This window comes from Delphinapterus leucas, chromosome 17, assembly GCF_059928025.1.
Source record: "Delphinapterus leucas isolate spDelLeu-1000000601 "Yukka" chromosome 17, BTC_Dleu_Yukka2, whole genome shotgun sequence".
NCBI lineage: Eukaryota > Metazoa > Chordata > Mammalia > Artiodactyla > Monodontidae > Delphinapterus > Delphinapterus leucas.
The window spans coordinates 37,534,155-37,561,088 of NC_143145.1; the positions used below are offsets into that span (position 1 = coordinate 37,534,155).

The following is a 26,934-nucleotide window of genomic DNA, read 5'->3' on the forward strand; positions in this document are numbered from 1 at the left end:
TCCATTTTGAGTTTATTTTTGTGTATGGTATAAGGGAGTGTTCTAATATCATTCTTTTACATGTAGCTGTCCAGTTTTCCCAGTACCACTTTATTGAAGAAGCTGTCTTTTTTCCATTGTATATTCTTGCTTCCTTCATCAAAGATGAGGTGACCATATGTGTGTGGGTTTATCTCTGGGCTTTCTATTCTGTTCCATTGATCTATATTTCTGTTTTTGTGCCAGTACCATAGTGTCTTGATTACTGTAGCTTTGTAGTAAAGTCTGAAGTCAGGGAGCCTGATTGCTCCAGCTCCGTTTTTCTTTCTCAAGATTGCTTTGGCTATTTGGGGTCTTTTGTGTTTCCATACAAATTGTGAAATTTTTTGTTCTAGTTCTGTGAAAAATGCCATTGGTAGTTTGATAGGGATTTCATGAAATCTGTAGATTGTTTTGGGTAGTGTAGTCATTTTCACAATGTTGATTTTTCTAATCCGAGAACATGGTATATATCTCTCCATCTGTTTGTATCATCTTTAATTTCTTTCATCAGTGTCTTAGTTTTCTGCCTACAGGTCTTTTGTCTCCTTAAGTAGGTTTATTCCAGCTATTTTATTCTTTTTGTTGTAATGGTAATGGGGAGTGTTTCCTTAATTTCTCTTTCAGGTTTTTCATCATTAGTGTATAGGAATGCAAGAGATTTCTGTGCATTAATTTTGTATCCTGCTACTTTACCAAATTCATTGATTAGCTCTAGTAGTTTTCTGGTAGCATCTTTAGGATTCTCTATGTATAGTATCATGTCATCTGCAAACACTGACAGCTTTACTTCTTTTCTGATTTGGATTCCTTTTATTTCTTTTTCTTGTCTGATTGCTGTAGCTAAAACTTCCAAAACTGTCTTAAATAATAGCAGGGAGAATGGGTAACCTTGTCTTTTCCTGATCTTAGAGGAAATGGTTTCAGTTTTTCACCATTGAGAAAAATGTTGGCTGTGGGTTTGTCATATATGGCCTTTATTATGTTGAGGTAAGTTCCCTCTACACCTACTTTCTGGAGAGTTTTTATCATAAATGGGTGTTGAATTTTGTCAAAAGCTTTTTCTGCATCTATTGAGATTGTCCTATGGGTTTTATCCTTTAGTTTGTTAATATGGTGTATCACTGTGATTGATTTGTGTATATTGAAGAATCCTTGAATTCCTGGAATAAACCCCACTTGATCATGGTGTATGATACTTTTAATGTGCTGTTGGATTCTGTTTGCTGGTATTTTATTGAGGATTTTTGCATCTATGTTCATCAGTGATATTGGCCTGTAGTTTTCTTTTTTTGTGACATCTTTTATCTAGTTTTGGTATCAGGGTGATAGGGGCCCCCCAGAATGAGTTTGGGAGTGTTCCTCCCTCTGCTATATTTTGGAAGAGTTTGAGAAGGATAGGTGTTAGCTTTTCTCTAAATGTTTGATAGAATTCACCTGTGAAGCCATCTGGTCCTGGGCTTTTGTTTTTTGGAAGATTTTTAATCATAGTTTCAATTTCATTACTTGTGATTGGTCTGTTTATATTTTCTATTTCTTCCTGGTTCAGTCTCGGAAGGTTGTGCTTTTATAAGAGTTTTTCCATTTCTTCCAGGTTGTCTATTTTATTGACATAGAGTTGCTTGTAGCAATCTCTTACGATCCTTTGTATTTCTGCAGTGTCAGTTGTTACCTCTCCTTTTTCATTTCTAATTCTGTTGATTTGAGTCTTCTCCCTTTTTTTCTTGATGAGTCTGGCTAATGGTTTATCAATTTTGTTTATCTTCTCAAAGAACCAGCTTTTAGTTTTATTGATCTTTGCTATTGTTTCCTTCATTTCTTTTTCATTAATTTCTGATCTGATCTTTATGATGCCAGTAGATATTGAGGCTTTACAGGACAGGTGCTGTGTCTTGGGGCTCAGCTGGCATGTAGCAGGAACTTAATATGAATTTGTTAAATGAGTCAAAGTAGACACTAAAGCTGCTCCTTTGCCAGGAGAAGAAACAATCAGGATTAAATGAAACCCGTATTTACGTAAGGTATGTGCATCAAGGTCTTAGGTTCCTTTAAAAGGCAGAGATTGACAGAATGGATGGGAAAAACATGGAGCTAGATGGTATCAATGAGACACACATAGATATGAAGACACAGGGTAGGAACAATAAAGAAAAAAATTTCTTAGGTTTTTCAAATCCAAGTGAAATAAAAGCTATGATCTTTTAAGATGGTCTTGACATGTCCTAGTAACCTCTTGACCTGAAGTTAAAATATATATATATTTACTGACAGACATATTGACACATTCTATAAAGTATTCTATTAATGCATTAGTCATATATTGTTCTATCTTTCCTCCTTGTTTAGGACTTGTGCCATTCTCATTGTAGTGAATCCCTCATCCACAAGAAGATCATGACTATTATCAACTGCTTTATTAATTCCAGTATTCCACCAGCTTTACAAATTGACATTCCATTAGAGCAAGCCCAAAAGATTGTTGAACACAGGAAGGAGTTGGGACCATATGTATTTAGAGAGGCACAGGTAAGAAATCAGGGCATGTAGTAAGCATATTTAAAATAGATAAACAATCTAGATATTCTTTAAAAGTTTTTGCATTATTCATATTTGGCAAGGCTCTAATCCTCCTAATCCTGGGTTATTCTATTTAATTTAAAAAATATTGCATATGCCACAGAACATAGAAACTAGTAACTTACTATTTCGTTCATGATAGTATACAGCAAATACAATTATTTAAATTCTGTACTTTGACTTTGCATGGTTATCATTTTATTTCTAACTTATAAAACTACAGCTAATTCCTCCTTCCTTTCCCACCATTCATATTTCCTTTTAAAATGTCTGCTACCACAAAAATGTGTAAAATGTGTGTCCCAAGATTTGTGTATTTTTAAAGGTTGGGATATTCACATAGCTCATAAAATAAGTGAGAGGAGATTTAAGTACCCAACCAACATAAAGTACACAAGCTCATGAAAGGAAAATCATGGCTGTTAACCTACTCAAGTTACTTCTTTTTAGGATAAATAATAGAAAACAGTGATTTGCTGAACATAATTTATTTGCATTTTGAAAAGCCTTTTAGTGATGTTCCTGAAAAATGATTAAGAAAAATACATAATAATAGGGGTAATAGGGAAGGCCATGTCACAATTTAAGTGATATGAAACAGAGATTTAGGGTATGATTGCCTTTGAGCATGGAAAAAGACCATTATTCCTTAATATTCATTTGCAAGCCAGCTGTGTTCTAAGTCCTAAAAGGAACTGAAAGTAGACTCACAATCCAATTATGCATTGAATAGGCAAAAATAAAGAAGAATGATTGAGGATGTGCTAGAGAGAAATAGAAAAAACATGGTGTCAGAATTGTAGCATCTGTTAATGAAAAGATCACTTAGCCTAGCCTAGGTCTCCTGATAGCCGGGAGACCGTCTAGCCTCAAGTGTGATGGTGAATGTCTGGAGCTGCTTACGTAGGTTGGTTCCACTGCACTGTCCAGGGATTGCAGCCAGTGAACTTTATTGGAGTCCTCTAGTTTAGGCCTCCTACCTGATTTCCCAAAACAAAGTCCCAAACATATCTTAAATATGGACTTTGGAGTATCAGAAAACAAGAGAATATTTAGGGGCCTCACCTCACCAAATCTATTGTTTCTGTGTTCTGTAAGGAAGCTCAGAGAATGGCATATCTCCTACCCAGGTATGCAAGCCAGAGATCTGGTTGCCTTCTATGTCTTCCCTATCCTTCATTCCTTACCTTTGGAGATGTTAAGTCACTAATATGTATCCGTTTGTCTCCTTCTTATCTGTTATTCTATCTACTTTTCTCCAACTCCATGCCGCTACCTCAGTTCACATCTGCAATGTCTCACATTGATTACCAGAATTCCCTGCCTCTAGGCTCTCTCAAAACCATTTAACTCACTGCAGACAGATCCATCTTTTCAAAATGTATATTTGATCATGTCACTTCTCTGCTTTCAATTTCAATTACTCCCCATTGTCTTCAGAATGAAGACCAAGCTCCTTACTACATATTTCTCTAGCCACATGTCTTCCCACTCCCTGCCATCTGTCTCCCAGTCTTACTGAAATATTTGTACTTCCATAAAGAGGGCTTACTTTCTTGCTTCCAGAGCTTTTTACAGTATCATCTTCTCTCTCTTATGCTTCTATTGTATCTTGTATTTGTCCCTGTCAGAACACTTATCACACAGAATTGAAAATGGCTATTCTCATGCTTCACTTTCCCACCGGACTGTAAGGTCTTTGAGCGTAGGGAATGTTTCTTATTTGCCTTTGTGGCCTGGGTGCACGACACTCAGTAACATTTTTGAACATATGAATGAGTGATGTGAGAATAGATGGATCATGACAGGAATAGATCAAATTGGACATGAGAGCAAAGTTGAGCGAAAGGGCTGAATAATAAATGTAAAAATTGCCTGTTTTAGTATTGTTTTCACTATAACAGTGGTCCACAACCTTTTTGGCACCAGGGACCGGTTTCGTGGAAGACAGTTTTTCCACGGACCGGGGGCGGGGGCGTGGGTGGATGGTTTTGGGATGATTCAAGCACATTACATTTATTGTGCACTTTATTTGTATTATTATTACATTGTAATATATAATGAAATAATTATACAAGTCACTATAATGCAGAATCAGTGGGAAACCTGAGCTTGTTTTCACTTGCCACTCACTGATAGGGTTTCGATATGAATCTGCAAGCAATTGATTTATTATGGTCTCTGTGCAGTCAAACCTCTCTGCTAATGATAATCTGTATTTGCAGCCACTCCCCAGTGCTAGCATCTCGGCCTAAGCTCCACCTCAGATCATCAGTCATTAGATTCTCATAAAGAGCGCACAACCTAGATCCCTCACATGCGCAGTTCACAGTAAGGGTCACGCTCCTTTGAGAATCTAATGCCGCAGCTGATCTGACAGTAGGCGGAGCTCAAGCAGTACTGTGAATGATGGGGAGCGGCTGTAAATACAGATGAAGCTTTGCTGGCTCACCCGCCACTCACCTCCTGCTGTGCGGTCCTGTCCATGGCCCGGGGGTTGGGGACCGCTGCAGTATAGCGTCTGCCTGTCCCCCATCTGCATTCCTAATAGCTTGAAAGTTTTCATCACCCAGCCATATTTTCACTGGCCCTTCTCACTCTTACTAGAGCATTGCCCATCTGCTGGCAATGAGCAAAGTAGCTCTGTATTTATTAAAACATTTACTTATCCACAGTTTGGTTATCTTTTAAGGTTTTGGAGGTACAGGACAATTTTCATGAATAACATGTATGTTATTAACCTTAATTGCAACTTTTAGAAATAGAGCAATTTTATGACTACCTTGAAAAATTGTGTCCTAATAGGGTGACTTTTACTGGAAAGCCTTCTAAGTGAAAATAAATATATTTGAGAGCTGGGAATGACTCAGGTTTTGGAGGGGTAACTGAGAAGTAGGGTCAATATAGTTGGTAAATAGAGGTGGAGGAGTATTTAAGTTTAAAAAGTGCATATAAAAAGTACCATGATCATTTAACATTGGAGAAGGGGATTACTTAATTAAATGCATGGCAGATAAATGTAAATGAAAAAATTTTAAAAGCCTGCACTTCATCAAATAAAGTATGTTTAGCTTTTGTGTTCACAATCCCAAGAGGCTATAGAATTTAATGACAAGATAGTATTGTAAAGGGAGTGAATAGTTTTACTAATGATACTCATGTACAGAAACGAGGAGTCGTGAAATATATCAATTCAGGATGCTGTTGGTCACTGCAGCATTTACTTTTTAAAAATTCCACTTTCCCCCTGAAGAGTTGGCTTAGAGCCTAATGGGTTAGTTCATTTTTCTCCAGGGCATTAGGTATAGGCCATTCCCAGCAACAAAACGTTGGACTTGATCTGATGTGGCAAGTCCTACCTTCTAGGAAGTAATGTATGCCTCTGGAACTAATGGAAAAACTTGGCATGGGAATTTGAGCAACAATTCTTATCTCTATAAATATCACAATTAATCACTTAATGTAGAGTGTCCTAAGAAAGCATTTGTGCAGGATACCACTCTGCTTTTTAAATGTTACTTTTCTTGCTCTCACATAAAAGAGAGATTGTATCATTTAAAAGTTACTCAAGATTTATTCTTAGATCTGCAGCTTTGTTTAAGAGCTTTTCCAGAGGCAAAATGGTATTTTCTTTCTCTAAAAGAAGGGAAAGGGGACCGGAGAGGAGTTCCCCTTGATGAACTGAATATTTGGAATACTTGCATAAAACAGCAGAGTGTGTGGCAGATCAACTGGTATATGTTTTCAAAGAAAACATAAATTTCTTATTTAAAAAGACCTAATGGATTCTTTATTAATACAATCAACTGGATAGGGAAACATAAAGCATAAAGTGACTTTTAACTGTATTTAAGAGTATGTTTTTCTTAAAAGAAAGACTTCTCATTGGTAGTAAAATAACATTGATGATAAGCATGTGCTGAACTAAACTATACCAAGATGTCTGGAGACAATAAGTTGGAGGAAACATGCTGTATATTAAAGAATAGAATAGTTAATCCATTATTATGGTGAATTAGAGTTTAAATTGGTACATTTATATAAAACTGTAATCTGAGACATACTTTGTTTTATATACAGATGACAATTTTTGGAGTTCTGTTTAAATTTTGGCCTCAGTTTTGTGAGTTTAGGAAGAACTTAACTGATAAAAAAATTATGAGTGTTTTGGAGAGAAGACAAGAATATAGTAAGCAGAAAAAAAAATTGGTAGGCACGGAAGACGAAAAATTTGCAAAGGTGAGACAAGAATCATTTTGGGTTTAATCAGACTTTTAAAAGCTATGTGATATGTGTAGAAGAATTTGGGCTGAGCAAAAATACAGAGAAGTTATAGAATACAGATTTTAGTGGTTTTTAAAGCCTTCAGTCAGAGGTTTCAGACTTGTTTTTGAATTTTAAAAAATTTATCTCAAATGTCATCTCTTCTATGTACCTCTCTTGGAGAACACTTTATATTGTCTTATGAATAAATTTTTGCATTTGTCTTTCTCACTGGACTGAGATCCTCAAAGATACCATCTGTCTTATTAAACAGTTCTACCACTATCCAGCACATGCTCAATTATAAATTATTGTTTACCAAATAAATATGGGAATGAATGAAAAAATATTATGTACTGGGGGCAGCATTTTCAATATTAAAATTAGAGAATGATATGACTTTGAAATTTACAAATGTAAGTCATAAACTGTCCAGCCTGCCTATTTGTCTTTTAGTCTGACCATTCATTTATCAGTTCCTCTATCTTTATATTTACCTATTTTCCTTGACTTGAAAAGGGATAACAAGTAATATATTTCATCTTATTTGTAAGTTTAACCCTATTGTGTTTTTTAAAAGAAATTTAAAAGATAATCTAGGGGCTTCCCTGGTGGCGCAGTGGTTGAGAGTCCGCCTGCCGATGCAGGGGACACGGGTTCGTGCCCCGGTCCGGGAGGATCCTACATGTCACGGAGCGGCTGGGCCCGTGAGCCATGGCCGCTGAGCCTGCGCGTCCAGAGCCTGTGCTCCCCAACTGGAGAGGCCATAACAGTGAGAGAGGCCCGCGTACTGCAAAAAAAAAAAAAAAAAAAGATCTAAAGATATAAAAGTAATATAATTATAACACCCATATTTGCACAGGTCAAAGTAAACACTGTTAACATTTTCCTCATTTGCTTTTCATTTTTCCTTAAGAAGTGAAATACTGCAGAACAGTAAACTCTCTTAACTCCAGCCCTGAGTTCTATTACCCTCCCCATCTCCAAGAGCAACCATTAAGTTTGGGGTATGTTATCCCAGCTCCTTTTTAAGACAGTGTTTTATATGGTGTATGGAGTCATAAACAATCCAGAGGACTGTTTTGTGTGTATTTTAACTTACGTAATGGTACCATATTTTATTAGTCTTCTCAGGCTACCATAGCAAAATATCAGAGACTGGATGGCTTAAACAACAGAAATTAATTTCCTCATAGTTCTGGAGACTAGAAGTCCCAGATCAAGGTGCCAGCTAATACGATTCTTGGTGAGACCTCTCCTCCTGGCTTGAAAATGGCCACCTTCTTGTTGTGTCCTCACAAGTTGGGGAGAAAAAGAGTTCTCTCTCTCTTCCTCTTCTTATAAAGCCACAGTTTCTTTGGATTAGGACCCTACCCTTATGACCTCATTTAACCTTAAGTACCTCTTAAAGACCCTATCTCATGATACAGACACAGTGGAAGTTAGGGCATCAACATATGAATTTGAGGAGACACAATTCATTCCATAGCATATATTGTGCTTTCTACATCTTGCATTTAAAATACAATTTTGTCTTTTAATTCTACCCACACTGCTCTACTTAGATCTCATTTATTCAGTTTAATTGCTGCATTTCCATCATATGAATAAATATACTATTTTTATTTAACTTTTTTTTTTTTTAAGTTTTGGCTGCGTTGGATCTTCATTGCTGCACACGGCCTTTCTCTAGTAGTGGTGAGTGGGGGCTACTCTTCGTTGCGGTGCGTGGGTTTCTCATTGCAGTGGCTTCTCTTGTTGCCGAGCACGGGCTCTAGGTGTGAGGGCTTCAGTAGTTGTGGCTCGCGGGCTCTAGAGCGCTGGCTCAGTAGTTGTGGCGCACAGATTTAGTTGCTCCGCGGCATGTGGGATCTTACCGGACCAGGGATCGAACCCGTGTCCCCGGCATTGGCAGGCGGATTCTTAACCACGGCACCACCAGGGAAGTCCCTAACTATTTCTTTATTGTTGGAGTTTTTTCAATTTTTACCATTACAAACAGCACTGCAGACAACATTCCTGTAAACGTCTTCATATTCACATGTATAAAAATGTTTTTGGAATGGCTGAGTAAGAGAGTATGAGCGTGTGTCAATCTATATTCCTACTTCTCCCCATTTGGTTTGTTCAGACTTTGAAATTTTTGTCAGTCTGTTGATGACAAGTAGTATGTCATCATGCTGATGCCTTTATTTACGTTCACCTAGTTATTAGTAAGGTGGAACAACTTTTCACATGTTAACTATTCAGATATTTTGATCAGGATTGTAATGAACATATAGGTCAGTTTGAGAATTGATGTCGTAACAATACTGTGTCTTCTGCTCCATGAACACAGTTTATCTCTGTTTAGTTATTCTTTCATTTCTCTCATTGATGATTTGTCATTTTCAGTGACAGGTCTTGAGTATATTTTGTGAAATTTATACCAAAGTATTTCATGTTCAAAATAATGCTATTGCTATAATATTTTTAAATTTAAAATTCCAAATTATTTTTTAGAAAAATTTTTATTTTGAAATAATTAACATTCACAGGAAGTTGCAAAGATAGTAGAGAAGTCCCATGTACCCATCACCCAGTTTCCCCCAGTGGCTACACCTTACATTAACTATATACAATAGTAAAATCAGGAAATTGATATTGGTACAAGGTGTGTGTATAGTTCTACGCCATTTTGTCACATGTGTAGATTCAAGTAACCAACACGATATTCAAGATGCACCACAAAGATATCCCTCGTGACTATAAGTCATATCCATCCAATTACCCATTATGATGTCTGTTAGCCATGGATCTGTTCCCCATTTAGAAAATTTTGTCGTTTTGAGAATGTTATATAAATAGAATCATACAATATGTGACTCTTTGAGACTGGCAGTTTTCACTCTACATAAATACCCTTCAGATCCATCCACGTTGTTGTGTATATCCGTAGTTCGTCCTCTTTAACTGCTGAGCAGTGCTCTGTGGTACATTGTACCACATTTTAACCATTCACTCATTAGAGGACATTTGAGTTGGTTTCTATTTTGGGCTATTACAATAAAATGCTAATGTAGTCACTCTTGCCTTCTTCTTCTCCTCCTCCTCCTTCTTCTTCTTTTATTTGCGTGCTTTTATTTAATAATAGCTTTACTGAAATTTAATTCACATACCATAAAATTCACACTGTTAAAATATACAATTTTGTGGTTTTAGTATATTTACGGAGTTGTGCAACCATCACTACTACTTAATTTTAGAACATTTTCATCACCTCCAAAAGAAACTGTACCCATTAGCAGTCACTCCCCTTTACTCCTTCCCTCTCAGCCTCTGGAAGCCACTAATCTACTTTCTATATCTGGACATTTCATGTAAATTAAATCATACAGCATGTGGCCTTTTATGGCTGGCTTCTTTCACTTAGCATGATATTTTCAAGGTTCATCCATTTTGTAGCATGTTTCACTACTTTATTCTGCTTACGGCCGACTAATATTGTACTATATGGCTGTACTACAGTTTGCTTATCCATTCATCAGTTAATGTACTTTTTGGCTATTATTAATAATGCTGCTATGAACATTCTGTACAACCTTATGTATAGACATGTTTTTATTTTTCTTGGGACCTAGGAGTTGAATTGTTGGCTCCTTTTGAGGAACTGCCAAACTTCTGCAAAGCTACAGAACCATCTTGCTATCTTGATTTTCACATGGTATATTTTTCCATTCCTTTACTGCCTACATCATTATATTTTAATTAAGTTTCCTGTAAATAGCATATAGTTGTGTCGTGGTGGTGTTTGGTTTTAGTCTACTCTACGAATTTCTGTTTTTTAATTGGTGTATTTAGTCTGTGTATCTTTAATATCATTATTGATATGTTAGTTCTTAACTCTGCCATTTTATTTTTTGTTTTATTTGTTCCCTGTTTCTTTTGTTCTATTTCCTTTGTCTCGCATTCCTGTGGATTTACTTGAACATTTCTTAGAATTTCATTTTGCTGTATCTCTGTTTGGATATTTCAGTGGTTGCTTTAGATATCACATTATACATGCATAACTTATCGCAGTCTATTGGTGTTGACATTTTACCAGATTGAGTCTAGAAACTACCTCCCTTTAAGTCTCTTTCCCCTCACCTGTTTATAATTATCCTAACTATTTCTCAACATATATTGAGAACCACATCAGACAATTGTATAATTTTTGCTTCAACCATCAAACATAAATCAGGAAACTCAAGGTGAAAAGTCTACTGTATTTACCCTTACTTTTGCTCTTGCTATTTTTCTTCCTTTTTGATGTTCCAAGATTTATTATTTTCTTCTTTCTTTTTTCCCTGTAAGTAAGGTATTGTTTCTCACTTACTGCTTTCAAAATTCTTTTCTTTGTCTTTAGTTTTCAGAATTTTGATTATGATGTGTCTTGTGTAGATTTCTTTGGGTTGATTCTGTTTGAACATTACTCAAGTTCTTGAGTCTGTATGTTTATATCTTTTGCCAACTTTGGAAGAGGGGAATTTATATTCATATTATATATGTGTGTGTATATATGTATATATACACTTTCTTTATGATCGATATTCATGAACCCTTGGATACCTTATAGCTTCATTTCTGAGAGATTTTTATTTTTTTCAGTCTTTTTTTAAGTTCAGTAAACTGTCATTTTACACTGGCTTTTAAAATTTTTTTATCTGTTTCTGTTCTGAGTTTTTTTTTAACATCTTTATTGGCGTATAATTGCTTTACAGTGGTGTGTTAGTTTCTGCTTTATAACAAAATGAAACAGCTATACATAAACATATATCCCCATATCTCCTCCCTCTTGCATCTCCCTCCCACCCTCCCTATCCCACCCCTCTAGGTGGTCACAAAACACCGAGCTGATCTCCCTGTGCTATGTGGCTGCTTCCCACTAGCTAGCTATTTGACGTTTGGTAGTGTATATATGTCAATGCCACTCTCTTACTTCACCCCAGCTTACCCTTTCCCCTCCCAGTGTCCTCAAGTCCATTCTCTACTTCTGCATCTTTATTCCTGTCCTGCCCCAAGTCCTTCAGAACCCTTTTTTTTTTTATTAGATTCCATATATATGTGTTAGCATGTGTTATTTGTTTTTCTCTTTCTGACTTACTTCACTCTGTATGACAGACTCTAGGTCCATCCACCTCACTACAAATAACTCAATTTCATTTCTTTTTAATGGCTAATATTCCATTGTATATATGTGCCACATCTTCTTTATCCATTCATCTGTCGATGGACACTTAGGTTGCTTCCATTTCCTGGCTATTGTAAATAGAGCTGCAGTGAACACTGTGGTACATGACTCTTTTTGAATTATGGTTTTCTCAGGGTATATGCCCAGTACTGGGATTGCTGGATTGTATGGTATTTATATTTGTAGTTTTTTAAGGAACCTTGATATTGTTCTCCATAGTGGTTGTATCAATTTACATTCCCACCAACAGTGCAAGAGGGTTCCCTTTTCTCCACACCCTCTCCAGCATTTATTGTTTGTAGATTTTTTGATGATGGCCATTCTGACTGGTGTGAGGTGATACCTCATTGTAGTTTTGATTTGCATTTCTCTAATGATTAGTGATATTGAACATCCTTTCATGTGTTTGTTGGCAATCTGTATTATCTTCTTTGGAGAAATGTCTGTTTGGGTCTTCTGCCCATTTTTGGATTGGGTTGTTTGGTTTTTTTGATATTGAGCTGCATGAGCTGCTTGTAAATTTTGGAGATTAATCCTTTGTCAGTTGCTTCATCTGCAAATATTTTCTCCCATTCTGAGGGTTGTCTTTTCATCCTGTTTATGCTTTCCTTTGCTGTGCAAAAGCTTTTAAGTTTCATTAGGTCCCATTTGTTTATGTTTGTTTTTATTTCCATTTCTCTAAGAGGTGGGTCAAAAAGGATCTTGCTGTGATTTATGTCATACAGTGTCCTGCCTATGTTTTCCTCTAAGAGTTTGATAGTGTCTGGCCTTACATTTAGGTCTTCAATCCATTTTCAGTTTATTTTTGTGTATGGTGTTAGGGAGTGTTCTAATTTCATTCTTTTACATGTAGCTGTCCAGTTTTCCCAGCACCACTTATTGAAGAGGCTGTCTTTTCTCCATTGTATATTCTTGCCTCCTTTATCAAAGATAAGGTGACCATATGTGCGTGGGTTTATCTCTGGGCTTTCTTTCCTGTTCCATTGATCTGTATTTCTGTTTTTGTGCCAGTACCATAGTATCTTGATTACTGTAGCTTTGTAGTATAGCCTGAAGTCAGGGAGCCTGGCTCCTCCAGCTCCATTTTTCTCTTTCAAGATTGCTTTGGGGACCTCCCTGGTAGTGCAGTGGTTAAGAATCCCCCTGCCAATGCAGGGGACACGGGTTTGAGCTCTGGTCTGGAAAGATCCCACATACTGCGGAGCAGCTAAACCTGTGTGCCACAACTACTGAGCCTGCACTCTACAGCCCACAAGCCACAACTAGTGAAGCCCACGAGCCACAACTACTGAAAGCCCGCACGCCTAGAGCCTGTGCTCCGGGACAAGAGAAGCCACTGCAATGAGAAACCCATGCACCGCAACAAAGAGTAGCCATTGCTCACTGCAATTAGAGAAAGCCTGCGTGCAGCAACAAAGACCCAACTCAGCCAAAAAGAATAAATATATTTAAAATAAATAAAGTAAAAAAAAAAGATTGCTTTGGCTATTTGGTGTTCCTGAGTTTCTGCATTTATGATTTGGAGTATTTCATATATGAAAATGTTTGTGTAGGGATATTTTATCCACTTTGGACTCCTATGTTAGAGTTTTCCTCTGATTCATGATTAGATTTCTTGGACAGTAGTGTCATCAGCTAAAATATTGGAGTTCTCATTTTCTGTTTTATTCTTGTAATGGTTTTATATGCATATCACCTGCCATTTTCTGCTCATTTTGAAATGTCTTATATTTTCCTCAACCACCAATAATAGGGAGCAATCAGAACTCTTATACACTATGGATGGGAGTGTACATTGATAGTCACTTTAGAAAACAATTTGACTTTACCCAGTAAATTAAAAGATGCACTTAGCCTTCAACTTATCAAATCTCCTTGAATAATTTATGGACACAAATATCAGGAGACATGCACATGGTTTATAGCACCCATGGCATTCTATAGCAAAAAATCAGAAGCTACTCAAATGTCTGTTAACAGGAGACTGGAAAAATAAATTCATGTAGTAGGATACTGTGCTGTGATGGAAAACAAATAAACTAACCACAATAATAAACATAGATGTATAGCAGGAGTATAATGTTGAGTGGAAAATTTGCAAATGAATAGAACCAGTGAATTCTGCTTATATAAAGTTAAAATTCATATAAAACTAATCAGTACAAATGTGGGAAACTATAAATAAGAAAAAGGAATGATAAACGTAAAAATTCAGTATAGCGGTTACCTTCATGGGTTGGGTGGAGATAGATGATGGGATTGGAGAGTGACACAAAGGGGAGCAGAGGTACTGGTGGTATTGCATTTCTTAAGCTTTGGTGGTATTGTTGTTATTCATATCTTATGTGAGTGTTATAAATGTTTTTGTAAGTATTTAGTATATAATAACATTTTTATATGAATTATGCTACCAAAAATTATCATATTTTCAGAAGCTTATCTTTGGTTGATGTATTCTATCATCCGGAGGTTGAGGGTATTTCCAGTACCCTCAGGGAATGAGAATCAGGGAAGACATAAGAGTGAGAAAATAGGAAGAGGTGTCTGTAAAATCTTGCTTCTACTGAATCAGTTCTTCAGTGTGGCTTCACATATTTTTGTAGATGTATTGTGAGTTCTTTAACCATGGAGCAAATATATACACATATATATCCCATGTATGGAAATGAAATGTTACTAAACAAATATAATTATTTTTGGATTATTTATTTTAACAATTTCTGCAGTTATTTCCCTTCCAGTGGTTTAGGTGATAAATGATAGATCAAATAATACAAAAGCTGATTTCCCCCTCAAACCAACTATGCATCTGGCCCAATCTATGTAATCTGACAAAAAACAGAGTTCACTAAATAAAAATCCTCTCATTTACCTTCTCCAGTCCCTTGAGTCAAGTCCATGTCTGCCTGAGCTGCTTAAATGTGATCCTAAGTTGGTAGGCTCAGGAAGGAAATATATTTGAAGGGTTGATGTAGGGAGAAAAAAATAGAATGTTGTCTAACATGTATGCTTGGAGCTCTTTTCTGATTCCACCTGTGGCACATGAATAACTCCACCAATCAGATGAGTCTCACGTGAGTCTGCTGCATTTTCTACTAATGTGGCCTAAATAGTCTCTCAAAAGAGCTTCCCCTCCTAATCCTTTTCCTGCTTCTTTCACCAGACTTTTACTGATCATCTACTACATAGAGTTTTATTGATCATCTATTCATATTGATCCCTACTACATATGCTAGGGGTATGAATATAATTTACATATAGTGTAAGGATAGATAGATACACACATACACTTAACTGAAAAGAATATAAACAAAAACTGAAATCCCAGAAAATGAGGAATTAATTATTTGTGAGGGAAAGGTAAAGGATCTCAAAGAAAAGGTAAATTTGAGTTAGTCTTAAATAGTAGGATTTTAACAAATGATTCTAAATATATACTTATTGAATAAAGGATATAGAAGTAAGGAGGATATAAAGATCTCTTACTGTATGCTAAACGCTTAGGAAGAACTTCACAGCTCTCTAAATGTCATCCCAAGTATTTTCAGTTTGCTTAGATATATGATAAACATATTGTCTGAAACAAAAGTTGAAATATACAGTGTGATGAGGGTAGAGAAAATCTGAAATTGCTGCTTTTTCAGAAAATTCAGGATGTATCTTTATATCGTCCATATTATACTTCAGTTATGGAAATGCAAATGTCCTTAAGTGATCTTCTGACCTGTCCATATCTGTCAACTGGTAACTGCTAACAGGGTTAGGTACAAATGTTGACATTCGTTTTGTAGGGTGAATAATCCTAAAGAAAACATAGGAATTCTACTTCTGAATATTCTTATTTTACACAATAAACATATTGCCATCACTTATTAGTAACTACAAATTTTGCACATGCATTTATTTTAACACAGAAAGTGTAAGCTAAGGAAGACCAGTAGAGTCAACATTTGTTCCAGGATTTTATTGTCAATGAAGACGTATGAGGAAATGTTGGAAAAAGTGAATATGGGAAACTCATAATTTTTTTTGTAACGTGAAAATGTATCCTCTGAAAAAAATCACTTACTATGAAAAATATTGGATTTCCCTAGGTAACCATGGGCATGACTCATAACCCTCTTAACCTCAAATTCATCTATCAGCTAGTGGTGATGATATTAATCTCATATGATTTGAGAGGGATTCATTGAAATGATATGAATAGAAGAACATGTAAGGTATTCCACTATACAATTGTAAGGTATCATTTGATCTGAGATAACATAGTATAGTGGTTAGGAGTGCAATTTCTAGAGTCAGACTGCCTGGTTTTGAATCCTAGCCTTATCATCGATCAGTTCTAATATCTCAGGGAAACCAGTTCACTTCCAAAAACCTCATTTTTTTTTTTCAGGAAAATGGAAATAGTAATAGAAATTACATCACAGGGTAGAATTAAATATAGTATGTGAAGAATAATACATGTCATAAAGTAAATGTTAGTTATTATCTTTTTAATATTGTAGCAGTAATTGGCCTTCTTTATAATAAAAATACTAATATCAATTATATCCTTCATCTCTCATTCTTATAAAGGAATCAAATGAAACTAGGTAATCTGAAGAAAGTTATGACAGGAGAATCAATCTCATGGAAAACTTTCATGTAGTTTAATATCAAATACTTAAAATGAACAGTGGCAAATTCATTAACAAAGGATCAGTAAAATTTTAAATGGCAAAAAACAAGGTTAAAATACAAATTGGGAAAACATAAAATGTATGATATGTTATAAAAATAAATCATAAATACTCTTAACAAAAAAATAGGGCAAAGGGCATCAACAGGCAATTCTCAAAAGAAATACAAATGATTAAAAGCATTAAAAGGGGGCTTCCTTGGTGGCGCAGTGGTTGAGAGTCCGCCCGCCGATGCAGGGGACACGGGTTCGTGCCCCGGTCCGGAAAGATCCCACATGCCGCGGACCGGCTAGGCCCGTGAGCCATGGCCACTGAGCCTGCGCGTCTGGAGCCTGTGCTCCGCAACGGGAGAGGCCACAACAGAGAGAGGCCCGCGTACCGCAAAAAGAAAAAAAAAAAAAGAAGCATTAAAAGGTGTTCAACCTCAGTAGTAACCAAAGACATGTAGACTGGCAAAGAAGAAAATATCCAGTATTGGTTGAGGGTATAAGGAAGAGGCCTGCAAATTCATGCATTATTGGAGAAAGTGTAAAATGGTGCTTTGTTTCTGAAGGACAATTTGACAACTTTTATTGTTTAAAATGTTCGTTCTTTTTAATCCGGCAGATAGACTTCTAGACATTTATTCTAAAGGAGAGAATTTTAAAAGTGCAGAAAGATGTTTGTATACAGCATTGTTTATAATAGTAAAAATTTTAAATGACTTAAATTTCTAATAGCAGGTATTGGTTAAATCATCTATGGTACATTCCTTTACTAGAATATTATTCACCTGTTGAACTGATAATGTAGTTTATTCTTTAATCATTCAACAAATATTTGAGTGTATGAGACCATTCAGGGCTTCTCTGATGGCACAGTGCTTAAGAATCTGCCTGCCAATGCAGGGAACACGGGTTCAAGCCCTGGTCCGGGAATATCCCACATGCCACGGAGCAACTAAGCCCATGTGCCACAACTACTGAGCCTGCGCTCTAGAGCCCAAGAGCCACAACTACTGAGCCCACGTGCCACAACTACTGAAGCTCGCATGCCTAGAGCCCATGCTCCGCAACAAGAGAAGCCACTGCAATGAGAAGCCCGCACACAGCAAGGAAGAGTAACCTCCGCTCGCTGCAACTAGAGAAAGCCCGTGTGCAGCAATGAAGACCCAACACAGCCAAAAATAAAATTAAATAAAATTTTTAAAAAAGACCATTCATCCAGTGAAAATGATGATGTAATTTATGCATTCCATCATCCAACAAATATTTAAGTATATACTCTGTGTTCTGCAGTAGGCATACTTGGTGAATGATACAAAGACTCTGCCCTTATATTCCTGTTCTTTATTCACAGAGAAATGTTTTCATGATATTTTTCATGAAAAAGCAGATTTTAAAAGAGCTTGTATACTGTGATTCCATTTATATGAAATTTAGGTAATAAAATATCAATATTCAAGTTATAGATTATATCTAAGCATTTGCCTACTGAGAAGTTTGGATGGATGTTCATGAAAATGTAGTGGTTTTTCTTGGAAGCTAGAATTTGGAGATGATTATTACATTCTACTTTATAATTTCTCTCATTTATTTTTTAATATTTTTATATTAGTATGAAAGAAATTAAAGATCATAACAGTAGAATATGTCATATTCATGACATTGACTTGATGAAACCTTGTGGTGCGGTGCTTACCACAAAATATTTTTTCATATGATGTTATGACTTCTGAACTGTAAGTTTATGTTAATATAGTGTTACCCATTTTTTGGAATAATTTAATTTAATATAATTACAGGATGGAATCAAACAGTATCCAAGTACTTCAGGATCTGCTATCAAAACAGCTGCTTTAATCAGTGACCCAGGTTTAGGCCTGCAAGCATACGGCCAACAGGTAAGCAGGAAAGATATCACTTCTTCTGTAGAGCATTGGATAGCAGAATGCAATAACTGAGTCATTTTATAGTAGTAAAGTTGTGTTTGTTTGAAAATGAGGCTAAAATTATATCACTAAGAGAGATTGGAAAAGAATTTCCTTGAGCCTTCAGAGAACATTAAAATTTCAGCTGATCCTGGACAACATACTCCGGGGAAATGATTTCTTGATACATATGAAGAAGATTTTAGTGGCAGAAGTTGAAATAACTATCTTATTGGAAAAGAGATAATGATATAGAATAAGAATATATATAGGTTGGTATCTTCTTGGGTCAAGAAAAGAAAGAATGTCAGATGCTAGTTTCAGTTTTTTAAATCTTTGAAGTGGTCATAAAATTGACTAATACATCATCATCAACTAATACATGTAGAGTTTTTATGTTTATATTTACATTTATAACATACATTAATATCATGTCCCAGAAATTTCATGTTTAATTTATGTCCATTTTTAAAGACTGGTATTGAAATTGTTTGTATCATATGATAATACTAGCTTAAGAAACAATCTTTTTGATACTTGAGAATGTCAAATGTGTTCAGCTACCCAGCTAAGATAACCAATAGACTACAAAGATATTATTAAGAGAAGAGAAATGTCCAATTTTGTGGAACCGTATATTGAAAAAGACATGTCTAAGAGTGCGTGATACCTAATAATGCCATTTGGAAGTATATTTATTAGCAAATGACTAGCATTAAGTTTCAGAAACACTGTGTAAAAATAAAGGGAGGAGATGTGGAATTAGAGATACTAGGCTTCTAATTTTTATTCTGTCACTTACAAGTCAGTATTACTTTGAAGCCTTAAAAAAAATCACTTCTCCTTTGATCCTGTTTCCTTATCTGTTAAAGAGAGAAAGAGAGAGAAAGGAATGATGATGATGATGGTGGTGGTGGTGGTGGTGGTGATATCCTGTCATATATCTCAAGACTTTTGTAAGAAACTAAAAAGCTTTTGGAAACAAAAAGCATTTTATAAATATAAATTATTCTTATTCTTATTGCTATTAAGGTACACATGTTGAATTACTCTAGTAATTGGTAAAATAATAATACACTATGATTTTGCAAGTGTGGCTGCTCTGTATATGCATCTGTTTCAGGTAGATTTTGCACACTGAAGAATGGTAATTGATCCAAAAGCATAATTCCCGCCCCCAAAGAAAAACTTGGATCTTTCCTAAGCACCTAAACTCATAGTCAAATTGAATGTATAAATGTGACTGAATAGCTGTCAAGAAATCTATAAAACTTTTTCAACATTGATTCACTGAGAAGGAGTACACCAAAACACTCACATCCCTGCCCCACCAACCTAGGGCCAGGGAGTTTAAAACTTTACATCAAGGGCCTAGACAGCCCCAAGACCACAGCAGCCCCACAGCCAGCTGTAAGACCTAACCCACCAACTCATAGACCAGCACCATCCTGGGATGCCCTGGGACATAGCCCCACCAATCAGCAAGCCTACATTAGCTCCAAAACCAGTCTCATGACCCAGTCCTGCCAACCGGTAGACCAAGACCAGGACTTCCCTGACCTTGCAGCCAGCTGTGCCAGGACCTAGCCTCCCTACCAGTGGCTGACAGCCCGTACACAAGGCAGGTCCTGGCAACCAACCAGACAGGGCCAGCCACGCCTACCAGCACACCTGTAGAAGTCAGCCTGCCACAACAGAAGGACCCAGGCAGTCCACAGAGAGAGCATCCCTAAATCATATAGGTCTGGTGACCAGACAGGAGTGCACTTCTGGCCCCATAGTATGTTTCCTACATAAGACCACTTCTCTAATATCAGGAAACATAACCAACCTACAAAATGCATAGAAATGAAACAGTGAATAGTCAAAATGAGGTGACAAAGAAATATGTTCCAAACAGAGGAATAAGATAAAACTCCAGAAGAAGAACTAAGTGGAGATAAGCAATCTACTCAATAAAGAGTTTAAGATAATGATCATGAAGATGCTCAAAGAACTTGGGAGAAGAATGGATGAGCAGAGTTAGAAGTTTTTAACAAAGTTAGAAAATATAAAGATGAACCAAACAGAGCTGAAAAATGCAATAATTGAAATTAAAAATACTCTAGAAGAAATCAACAAAATGATACAGAGGAACAGATCAGTGAACTGAAAGAATAGTGGAAATCACTGAAGTGGAACAGAAAAAAGAAAAAAAATGTTTTAATAAGGACAGTTTAAGAAACTTCTGGGACAACATCAACCACACTAACATTCACATTATAGAGGTCCCAGAAGGAGAAGAAAGAGAGAGAAAGGGGTGGAGAACTTATTTGAACACATAATAGCTGAAAATTTCCCTAACCTGGGAAAGGAAATAGACATCCAGGTCTGGGAAGCACAGAGTCCCAAACAGGATCAAACCAAAGAGGACTGTAACAAGACATGTTCTATTTAAAATGGCAAAAATTAGGCCTTTCTCACCTTCTAAGATGGCTTGCACTCTGTCTGTGGAATGTGTTTCTCCCAAGGCCGCTCTCACCTTCTGAGATGGCCCACATTCTGTCTGTGGATGTGTTTCTCTCTAAATAAACCCACTTCTTACCTAAAATAAAATAAAATGACAAAAATTAAACATAAAAAGAGACTATTAAAAGCATCAAGGAGGGCTTCCCTTGTGGTGCAGTGGTTGGGAGTCCGCCTGCCAACGCAGGGGACACAGGTTCGTGCCCTGGTCCGGGAGGATCCCACATTCTGCGGAGCGGCTGGGCCCGTGGGCCATGGCCACTGGGCCTGCATGTCCAGAGCCTGTGCTCTGCAACGGGAGAGGCCACAGCAGTGAGAGGCCCATGTACCGCAAAAAAAAAAAAAAAAGCTCAAGGAAAAAGCAACAAGTTATATGTAAGTGAACTCCCATTAGGCTATCAGCTGACTTTTCAGCAGAAACTCTACCGGCCAATTGGGAATGGCATGATATATTTAAAGTGATGAAAGGGAAAACCTACAACCTACCCAGCAAGGCTTTCATTCAGATTTGAAGGAGATATCAAAAGTTTTACAGAAAAGAAAAAGTTAAAAGAGTTTAGCACCACGAAACCAACCTTACGAGAAATGTTAAAGGGACTCCTCTACATGGAAAAGAAAAGGCCACAACTAGAAATGTGAAAATTACAAAAGGAAAAATACCATTGTTAAAGGCAAATATATAGTAAAGGTAGTGTATTAACCACTTATAAAGCTAGTAGAAGTTGAAAAATAAAAGTCATAAAATCATCTATATCCACAATATGTAGTTAAGGGATACAAAAAAACAAAATGATATAAAATATGGAGTCATAACTAGCAAATTTGGGGGGAGCAGTAGAAAAATGCAGGGTTGTTAAAATGCATTTGATCTTAAGAGATCAGCAACATAAGATAACCATATGTATAGAGAGATTGCTATATATAAACTTCATGGTAACCACAAACCAAAAATCTGTAACACATACACACTCAAAAGAGAAAAAGGAATACAAACATAACATTAAGGTAGTCATCAAATAAAAAAGGAAGAGAACAAAAGAAGAAAGGAAAGAAAATGAACTACAAAACAACCCCAAAACAAATAATAAAATGGCAATAAAAACATACCAATCAAAAATTACTTTTGATTGGGAGATCAAGATGGCAGAGTAGGAGGATGCTGAACTCAGGTCCCCCACAAACACATCAAAAATACATCTACTTGTGAGAACAAACTAGATTTGCAGAAAGACAGTTCTACAACCAAGGCTGTAAGGAAAGATCTACAGAGTCAGGTAGGAAGTGAAGGGAAGCAATCAGGTCAGGACCTGCACCCCTAGAAGGAGACACAGAAGAGGGGGCGATATCATGGGCTCAGAGATCCTCCCTGGGGAGTAAGGGGTTCAAAGTACATGTTGGGAACCCCAGCTCTGAGACCCAACATCAGGAGGACAAGTCCCCTTAGCTGGTTTGAAAACCAGCAGGACTTACTGGAGGGCTGTAAGAAGCCTAGACTCCACTCATGCTTGCTTACTCACAAAACAAGGTGGAGGAAGCAGATTGAAGCTACCCAGGGCTCTGGCCAGTTTCCCATGGCCATCCCAGCACATGCCCCAGCCTGCACCAGGCACCTGCTCTGGCCCCTCTTTGTTTGGTGCTATTTCCTTCTAAGATGAAGGTGCCATTATCAGGAGGGAGGAGAGTGCACACTTAGAGGGAAAGGAACCAGCTCAGAATCAACAAAACAACTGATCAACAAGCACTGATCAACAAGCACTGATCCTCAGTGCTTCTGCTCCAGCAATTTTGGACCCACCCCCACCCCTGATAGGGTGGTGATGGACACTGAGTATAGGAGAGGCCCTTGCTTATACCTGGTGCTGGCTTCAGTCCACAAAGGTGATAGCTGCCACAGCAACCTGGGGGAAGACGTGACCTGTGCTCACTTCATATCCAGCTCTCCCATCAAACAACTGGGCACATGATGACTGCATAGGGACACTCCCATAAAAGGACACCCCTTCAAGACCAGGATAGGTAAACTGTTTCACCTAATTTCATAGAGATATAAAAAGTTAAAATGAGAAGACAGAGGAATTTTTCTCAAATGAAAGAACAAGAAAAAACTCTGAAAAAAAAATGAAACAGATAAATAATTTACCACATAGAGAATTTATAGCATTAGTAATAAGAATGTTCACTGAACTTGTGAAAATAATGGAAAACACAGTGAACATTTTAACAACGGACTAGAAAATGTAAAAAAGGACCAGTCAGAGCTGAGGAATACAACACCTAAAATGAAAAACACACTAGAAGTGATTAACAGGAGACTGTGTGATACAAAAGAATGCATAAGTGACCTGGAAGGGAGAAAAATTAAAATCACCCAATAATAAAAAGAACACCAAAATTTTAAAATGAGGACAGTTTAAAGGACCTCTAAGACAACGTCAAGTGTACTAACATTCGCATTATATGGGTCCCAAAATGAGAAGAGAGAAAGGGATTGAAAATGTATTTCATGAAATTATGGCTGAAAATTACCCAAACCTGAAGAAGGAAATAGATATACAGATATAGGAAATACAGAGAGTCCCAAACAAGATGAACCCAAAGAGACCCACACCAAGACATCATAATTAATTGGCAAAAGTTAACAATAAGGAGAAAATTTTAAAGGCAGCAAGAGAAAAAAAGCCACATACAGCCCCATAAGGCAATCAACTAATTTTTCTGCAGAAAGTTTGCTGGCCAAAAGGGAATGACATGATATATTTAAAGTGCTGAAAGGGAAACACCTACAACCTGGGATAATCTGCCTGGAAAGTTTATCATTCAGAACTGAAGGAGAGATAAAGAACTTATCAAACAAAAACTGAAAGAGTTTCTCAATATGAAACTAGCCCTAAAAGGAGTGTTTAAGGGTCTTCTCTAAGAGGAAATAAAAGGCTACAGCAAGAAGAGTTTATAGAAAAGGAAAAATCCCACTAATAAAGTCAAATATATAGTAAAGGCTGTGGATCAGCCACCTAAATAAGCTAGTATGAAGATTAAAAGACAAAACTTGTAAAATCAATTATAACTAAATAAACGGGATAATCATGAAGATGTTAAATATGAAATTAAAAACACAAAACCTGGGGGAGGGGAGTAAAAAATGTAGAGATTTTAGAATATGTTTGAACTTAAATGATTATCAGTTTAAAACAAATATAGTTTTACATCAACATATATGAACCCCATTAAAACCACAAATCAAACCCCCACAATTAATACATAGAAATTGGAGAGAAAGGAACACAGGCATACCACTAAAGAAAATCATCAAACCACAAGGGAATAAACTAAAAGAAGAAGAAATGAAAAGAACTACAGAAACAATCAGAAAACAAGTTACAAAATAAGTACATACTTATCAATAATCACTTTAAATGTCAATGGACTAGATACTCCAATGAAAAGTCATAGGGTGGCTGATTGGATTAAAAAAAAAATCCAGCTACATGTTGCTTACAGGAGATTCATATCAGAGCTAAAGACACACAGATTGAAAGTGAGGGTATGGAAAAAGGAATTTCATGCAAATGGAAATGGCAAACTTCCAGTAGCAATACTCAGACAAAATAAACTTTAAAATAAAGACTATAACAAAAGAAAAAGAAGAGCATTATATAATGATAAAAGAATCAATACAAGAAGAGAATAGTATACTCATTAACATATATGCACCTAATACAGGAGCACCTAAATATATAAAGCAAATGTTAACAGACCTAAAGGGAAAAATTGACAATAATATAAATAGTAGGAGTAGTCCACTTACATCAATGGACGGATCATCCAGAAAGAAAATCAATATGGCATAAGTGGTCTTAAATAACACAATGGACCAGTTGGACTTAATAGATATCTACAGAACATTACATCCTAAAGCAGAAGAATACACATTCTTTTTGAGTGCACATGAAACATTCTCAAGGATAGATCACATGTTAGGCCACAAAACAAGTCTCAACAAATTTAAGAGGATAGAAATTACATCAAGCATTTTCTCTAACAAATGTTATGGAACGAGGAATCAATTAAAGAAAAGTGGGAAAAGAATGAACACGTGGAGACTAAACAACAACCTACTAGAAAACCAATGGGTCAATGAAGAAATCAAAGAGGAAACTAGAAAATACCTCCAGATAAATGAAAATGGAAATGCAACACTCAAAACTGTATGGGATGCAAAGACACAGTAATCAAAGCAGCGTGGTATTGGCACAAAAACAGACATATGGCTCGATGGAACAGAATAGAGAGCCCAGAAACAAACCCACATACCTATGGTCAATTCATCTTTGACAAAGGAGGCAAGAATATACAATGGGAAAAAGACAGTCTCTTCAGCAGGTGCTGTTGGGAAAGTTGGACAGTCACATGTGAACCAATGAAGTTAGAACATACCCTCACACCATACACAAAAATAAACTCAAAATGGCTTAAAGACTTAAACGTAAGACACCATAAAACTCCTAGAAGAGGTCATAGGCAAAACATTCTCTGACATAAATCATAGCAATGTTTTCTTAGGTCAGTCTCCCAAGACAATAGAAATAAAAGCAAAAATAAATTGGAGTGAATCAAACTGACAAGCTTTTGTATGGCAAAGGAAACCACACAAGGAAAAGACAACCTATGGAATGGGAGAAAATATTTACAAATGATGCAACCAACAAGGGCTTAACTTCTAAAATATACAAACAGCTCATACAACTCAACAACAACAACAAAAAACAACCCAATTGAAAAATGGGCAGAAAACCTAAACAGACATTTCTCCAAAGAAGACATACAGATGGCCAACAGACACATGAAAAGATGCTCAACATCTCTAATTATTAGAGAAATGCAAATCAAAACTGCAATGAGGTACCACCTTGCACCAGTCAGAATGGCCATCATTAAAAAAAAATCTACAAATAACAAATGCTGGAGAGGGTGTGGAGAAAAGGGAACCGTCCTACACTGTTGATGGGAATGTAAATTGGTACAACCACTATGGAAAACAGTATGGAGTTTCCTCAAAAAACTAAAAATAGAGTTGCCATATGATCCAGCAATCCCACTTCTGGGCATATATGCAGACAATAATTCAAAAAGATACATGCACCTCTGTGTTCATAGCAGTACTATTTACAATAGCCAAGCCCTGGAAACAACCTAAATGTCCATCAACAGATGAGTAAAGAAGATGTGGTACATATATACAATGTAATACTACTCAGCCATAAAAAAGAATGAAATAATGCTATTTGCAGCAACATGGGTAGACCTAGAGATGATCATACTAAGTGAAGTAAGTCACAAGAAGAAAGACAAATACCGTATGATATCACTTATATGTGGAATCTAAAATATGACACAAATGAACTTATCTACAAAAGAGAAACAGACTCACAGACATAGAGAACAGACTTGTGGTTGCCAAGGAAGTTGGGGGTGGGGGAGGAATGGAGAGGGAGTTTGGGGCTAGCAAATGCAAACTAGTATATATAGAATGGATAAGCAATAGGTCCTACTACTGTATAGCACAGGGAACTATGTTCAATATCTTGTAACAAGCCATAATGGAAAACAATATTTAAAAGGTTGTATGTTTGTGTGTATATGTATAATATATATATAACTGAATCACTTTGCTGTACAGCAGAAATTAACACAACATTGTAAATCAGCTATACTTCAATTTTTTAAAACTATATGGGATGCAGCAAAAGTAGTTCTAAGAGGGAAGTTTA

The 26,934-nt window shown here is 36.5% G+C and overlaps 1 protein-coding gene across 1 annotated transcript in view; it reads left to right on the forward strand.

Annotated features, from left to right (window-relative positions):
- Positions 1-26,934, forward strand: part of RGS22 (regulator of G protein signaling 22) — a 155,768-nt gene that overhangs the window by 116,735 nt on the left and 12,099 nt on the right. Inside the window, exons 21-23 of the mRNA XM_089898589.1 lie at positions 2,365-2,544; positions 6,676-6,834; positions 18,536-18,634. Coding sequence (XP_089754715.1) covers positions 2,365-2,544; positions 6,676-6,834; positions 18,536-18,634 — 438 coding nt within the window. The remainder of the gene's footprint in view (positions 1-2,364; positions 2,545-6,675; positions 6,835-18,535; positions 18,635-26,934) is intronic.